Consider the following 6,000-nt stretch of genomic DNA (forward strand, 5'->3'; position numbering starts at 1 on the left):
CATTTGGAGAGTCCTACGATTAGGGGTGCCACCACGGAGAAGGCTTTGTCCCCAGGTGCCAGTAGGAGCCCAGAGAAAGGCCTCTTGTTGCTGGGCAGACATGGTGCTGCCTGTCTATCAGTATCTTCAGTTTGGTGTAGTGGTTAGGAGCGCGGACTCTAATCTGGGAGGACTGGGTTTGATTCCCCACTCCTCCACATGCAGCTGCTAGTGTGACCTTGGGACAGTCACAGCTCTCTCTGAGCTGTTCATGAAAAAGAGCAGTTTCTGTCAGAGCTCTCTCAGCCCCACCGACCCCACGGGGTGTCTGTTGTGGGGAGGGGAAAGGAGTTTGTAAGCCGCTCTGGGACTCTTTCAGGTAGTGAAGGGTGGGGTATAAATCCAATCTCTTCTTCTCTCTCTCTCTTCATGTGATGTATTTTTCTAGGATTCCCCGGCCTTCTGCAGCCGGGTGACTGGCTAACAAACGTATTTCTAACTGCCTTGCTGTGTGGTCCTAAATCCAGCTGCACCCTTCTAAAGTCCTTTGAAGTCAATGGGTTTAGAAGGGTTTAAGTCTGCTTAGGATTGCACTACTGGAGGCTGAAAGCGCTTTCTTCTCCTCCTGTGCTGATCTCTAAAAACAGCAGATCTCTTTTGTCAAAGCAAACCAGAGCGTTTCACCTGGAAGGTCGTTTCACCCCTCTAAGCTGTGGAGTCTTGTGAGCAAAAATTCTACTTTGTGAGCTCCTGGCATTAAAGTTGTGAGCAAACTGTTTGGCTACTGCATAAATCAGTTTGCTCTGGAGCCCTCCTTCCTGAGCAAAGACAAAAATGTGTGAGCTGGAGGCTAAAAAACTGTGAGCCAGCTCACACTAACTCAGCTTAGAGGGAACACTGCCTCCAACTGAAATTGCATTGGCTGAGGCAAAGCCATTCTCCGCCTCGGTTCTCTCATTGGTCCAATGGAGCGAGAGCGACTTCCCTGGCTCGCGAGCTTCTCCCCCCCCCCACTGTTCCCTCTAAGCTGAGTGAGTGTGAGCCAGCTCACCGATTTTTAGACTCCAGCTCACACATTGTTTGTCTCAGTTCAGGAAGGGTGGGGCTCCAGAGCAAACTGATTTATGCAGCAGCCCAATCGCTCGCTCACAACTTTAATGCCAGGAGCTCACAAAGTAGAATTTTTGCTCACAAGACTCCACAGCTTCGAGGGAGCACTGCTCCCCACTCCCATCTCTGCTTTAGTTTCATCCAGCCACAAGATGGTGTGACGCCCTTCTCCACTCACCCAGAGTGCCTGCCCCCCCCCCCCCCACAAGTAGGTCAGGCCTTCACAGCACACAGAGCCAGTTTTGGTGTCGTGGTTAAGTGCGCGGACTCTAATCTGGGAGATTCCCCACTCCTCCACTCGCACCTGCTGGATGACCTTGGGCAAGCTGTAGTTCTGATAAGAGCTCTTCTTGAAAAAAAGAGCAGTTTCTCTCAGAGCTCTCTCAGCCTCACCTACCTCAGGGTGTCTGTTGTGGGGAGGGGGAGGGAAAGGAGTTTGCAAGCCGCTCTGAGACTCCGAGTGAAGGGCGGGGGTCTAAATCCAATCTCTTCCTCTTCTCTTCACTACCCTTCTTGCCTCTTTTAAAATAGAGAGGCCTGACCATTTCACCTCTCAGGTCCTCTCTGTCTCTCTCTCTCAGAGATGTCAGCAGGCAAGGTAGCCCAGCTCCCTTTAAAACAGCCCCCCCTCACTCACACACCGTGTTGGGGCTGAGGACTCAAACACGTGCTGCCACACATTGTTCATATCCTAAAATATATAGAGGCTGCAGTCTTAACTGGTGTGTTTGTGTGGGGTATTCCTATTGTTGCTAGCAGCGTTTATTTTGACATGGTTGTCTTCTAAGGGTCCACTGTCTTCATACCCTATAGCAGGGGGGGGGCAGACTGCAGCTCGGGAACCACACGTGGCTCTTTCACACAGTCTAATTTAATTTTAATAAAAAGTAAATTTGCATATCTTTCAGTAAAAATGTGTGTGTGATATCTGTTCATGTCTTGCAGCTCTCAAACCTCTGATGTTTATTCTATGTGGCTGTTACGTTAAGCAAGTTTGGCCACCCCTGCCCTATAGTGTGAATTGAGCAGTGGGCTGTATTTCATGGCCATTTTGCATGAAACGGAAGCCCAGATTTGCCATCGCACCTCCCAGAGCTGCTACTTCCTAGTTGACCCACATGCAAGAGGATTGTGACCCACTTTTGTGTCCAGACTCAAAGTCTGAGAATTATGAATCAGGAAGGCTCTGGGTTCGAGTCTTCGCCGGTTCCATGGCCTTAGGCAGGTCGGTTTCTCTCTCGGCACGGTCCAGGGATCCTGGAGGTTTTTTGCCTTCCTCTGGGGCATAGAGCACTGGGGGAGCTGGGGAGGGACGTGGTTGTGAATTTCCTGTGTCACGCACGGGGTTGGACTAGATGACCTTTGAGGACCCTTCTGGCTCCCTGTTACTATGTTTTGCAAGTGAACATATACAATACAGAGGCATCTGAATGGGCTTTGGCTCCTGGCTGCTCTGATCTGCCTCTGGCCTTTTTAATGCTGCCTTTCCTCCAAACTGCCGTGGATTGCAGGCGTAGTTCTCCCTTCGTCCCATCTGCACAACAGCCCTGTGAGGCAGGTTGGGCTGAGAGAGAGTGGGTGACTGGCCCAAAGTCACTCTGAGCTTTCATGTTCTTTGCACTGAACCAGGCCATCTCTCTGTGATACTTGATCCTGCTCTTACTCCATGGAGCGAAGGGCAGCATAGATCCTTTCCTCCGTCCGTCCACTCCTTCCTCGCAACAATCCCGTGAGAAGGGTTGAGAGGGAGACAGAGAGAGTCATGCTTTCTCGGTGAAAGTCACTGTTAAATAGTGGGTTCCATGGATGAGGAGACCCAAGTCCAGCAATCAGCTCAACTTTAATTGTGATTTCAGCAAGACAAGAACTCCAGAGCCTCAGCTCTGTTAAATAGCATGCCATTGCCACACCCAAACACGCCCCACTCCCAGTGATAGGCTATTTACATAACATTGATACTAGATTGGTTACTTCCAGAGTCCTGGTAGGCTATTGTTCTTGTGCTCCAAGCTCAGCCAGTCTCTGGTGTGACATACTTGGAATGGCTCAATCCCAATACATAACAGTCACCCAGTGGGCTTTCGTGGCAGGGTGGGGTTTCGAACCTTGGTCTCCCCAGGCCTAGTGTGACACCCAAGCTACACCACCACATGGCCTCTTTGAGCATCACGCCACAGAGCCCTTTGGCTGTGCCAGAGCCACAAAGGGGCGTTTAACCAGCACCGCCCCGATGGGGGCCAATATCAGGAGCCAGGACCCACATGCCCCAACCCTCCAGGCCAGCCCTTCCCTGCCAAAAACCGAGAAAAAAGGGGGGGGGGGAGGAAACTCAACCCCAAAATGCAGCTATGATCTAAGAGGGTCAAGCTAATAAATAAATTGTTCTAAAAATACAAATATTTATTATGGTGTACACATAAATGAAACATACATAAGGTTAAAAGAAATAGGCTGAAGGGGTCAGAAACGTGTATGGTCTATTGGTCAAACGTTTTACCCATCCATTGGACATGTGTAACTATCAGCTCTGAATGTAGTAAGCTTTAGAGTCTGATATTTGGACTATTTCTTTTAACCTTATGTATGTTTTATTTATGTGTAAAAAGGTAAAGGTTCCCTTGCTCGAAAGCCAGTCGAATCCGACTCTAGGGTTGCGGTGCTCATCTCCGTTTCAAAGCCGAAGAGCCAGCGCTGTCCAAAGACTTCTCCGTGGTCATGGGGCTGGCATGACTAGATGCCGAGGCGCACGGAACGCTGTTACCATCCCAATGAAGTGGTACCTATTTATCTACTTGCAATTTCTTGTTTTCGAACTGCTAGGTTGGCAGGAGCTGGAACGAGAGACGGGAGCTCACTCCGTCATGCAGCACACTCGGGTCTCGAACTGCTGAACTACTGACCTTCCACAGCCTGCAGTTCAGCGTCTTAACCACTTGAGACACCGCAGCTCCTCATTTATGTGTACACCATAATAAATATTTGTATTTTTATAACAATTTATTTGTTAACTTGACCCTCTTAGATCACGGCCCTTGCCTGCACCTGCCGGGGCCGAGGCTTTGGCTGCAGGGGGCTTCAGGCAAACGTAGAAGAAATGCAGGAAATGTTACGTGGCGCCTTCGGCATTTCTGGCACGCCTCCTGGCTTGTAAACCCTACAGTTGGCAGCCACCGAGAGACGTCTCTGTCAACACGGAAGCTCCTGAGCTGCCAGCTGTTTGCAAAGGGACGGGAAAACTTTTCCAGCAGCAGCAGCAGCAGCACAAGGTCGGCTTTCAGGGAGGCAGCTGTCGGGGCAGCCCCGTGCTCCGTCCCAGGCAGTTAATGTTTTCTTTAATTGTCAAGGCATCTGGGAGGTTTGCGCTGATCGTGTTTTTCCCCTAAGCGGAGAACCGGCCGGTCAGCAAACGGCAGAGCCTGAAACTGGATTGCAGTGTGTCGTTTCAGTGTGTATCTATATACGTTTTCAGATGACTGCTTTCCTTCTCGTTTAAAAACCAGTTGTCCTCTGTTTGTCTTGCAAGAACCACCCTTTGTGAGACGCGGCCGCCCACTCCTGAAGGTCATCGTGGTGTGGAGGTTCCACAAGACAGCCGTCTTTCAGTCGCTGTGATCGATCTCGGAACGCCTCGTGTGCCAGTGACCTGGGTCTAAATGCTGAGTTCTATTCCTCCTCCGCCTACACACCCCTACACACACACACCCCTACACACCTACACACACACACTCCTCTGGAATTATAGGCCAGTGAATACAAGTGACTTTAAGGAACATCCACCCTAAGATCAATTGATAGTATTTTTTGGAAGATTATGTAAATACGTAATTGCTCCTTTGGAGGCATTTGAAAAACAGAAACGTGTTTTCTCTGCTTTTCCCTGTTTTTGTACCAATATTTTGTATTTACAGTATAAAGCCAAATTGGTCATTTCTGCCTGGGTTTCCTTTTTAACCCCTAGACGTTCTTCCCTTGTATCCGACTGGAACAGTCATGGAGAAACGCTCCCTCCATTGCCGCACTGCACGCGACCCCCTCTCCCACCACACGGGGAAAAGGTTTTGGACACGGCTGCATGTGCCCTATTCACGTGAACAGCCCTTCTTAATTTCAGCAGGACTTGCACAGGGTGGTGCCTTTCCACCGTAGGCCTGATCTACTGATTCTAATGGGGTTAAGACGATAAAATGGATGTTTTAAAGATGCTCCATTCAGCTTTGTGCACTTGAAAGCCTTCCGAGCATGGTGCACATAAGCTCATAAACATAAGGTTCTTTCTTTTTGGACCAATGGGCCCGTCTTGTCTGAAAGTGATGTTAATAATTAATCTGCAGTCTGTGCTTTGAATCACTTCTAGCCTGCAGCACGACTTGGCGTGTCCGGGGTGGGTATTGTAGTACGCCAGGGCTGGTGACCATCCCATATACCCGCTGCTTCTGGGGGTTGCTGGCATGCCAGGCTCAGCCACTGGATTTCCTCGTGACCCCATAGAAGCGACAGCAAACAGGCCAGGGAGGAGAGGGACAGGCAGTTTCCTTATAAGAATGAAATACTTTGCACCATGGATAATAGAAATGTGGAATTCACTGCCAGGGGATGTGGTGATGGCCACAGGCATAGATGGGTTTTAAAGGGTGATTAAATTAATGGAGGCTGCTAGCCGTGGTGATGAAAAGGAACCTCCACGTTCAGAGGCACTAACCCTCTGAATCCCAGAGCCAGGAGGCAACATCAGGGGAAGGCCTCGGCCTCTCTGCCCTGTCATTGGCCCTCCAGAGGAACTGGTTGGCCATTGTGTGAGACAGGATGCTGGGCTCGATGGACCCTCACTGGTCTGGTCCAGCAGGGCTGCTCTTATGTTCCAGTCTGGTGTAGTGGTTAAGTATGCGGACTCTAGTTTGGTGTAGTGGTTAA

The 6,000-nt window shown here is 50.0% G+C and overlaps 1 protein-coding gene across 5 annotated transcripts in view; it reads left to right on the forward strand.

The window, feature by feature from the left end:
- CCDC62 (coiled-coil domain containing 62) overlaps positions 1-4,959 on the forward strand; it is a 46,674-nt gene extending 41,715 nt beyond the window's left edge. For 4 of the 5 annotated variants that reach the window (XM_015417671.1, XM_015417673.1, XM_015417672.1 and 1 more), the window contains one exon: positions 4,613-4,958. In XM_015417671.1, the coding sequence (XP_015273157.1) occupies positions 4,613-4,627 (15 nt within the window). In that variant the 3' untranslated portion in view covers positions 4,628-4,958. Of the gene's footprint in view, positions 1-4,612 lie in introns of all 5 variants that reach the window. The other variant, XM_015417675.1, reaches the window with a different exon arrangement.
- The last annotated feature ends 1,041 nt before the right edge of the window (positions 4,960-6,000 follow it).

This window comes from Gekko japonicus, unplaced genomic scaffold (genome assembly GCF_001447785.1).
Source record: "Gekko japonicus isolate JY-2015 unplaced genomic scaffold, Gekko_japonicus_V1.1 scaffold64, whole genome shotgun sequence".
Lineage (NCBI taxonomy): Eukaryota > Metazoa > Chordata > Lepidosauria > Squamata > Gekkonidae > Gekko > Gekko japonicus.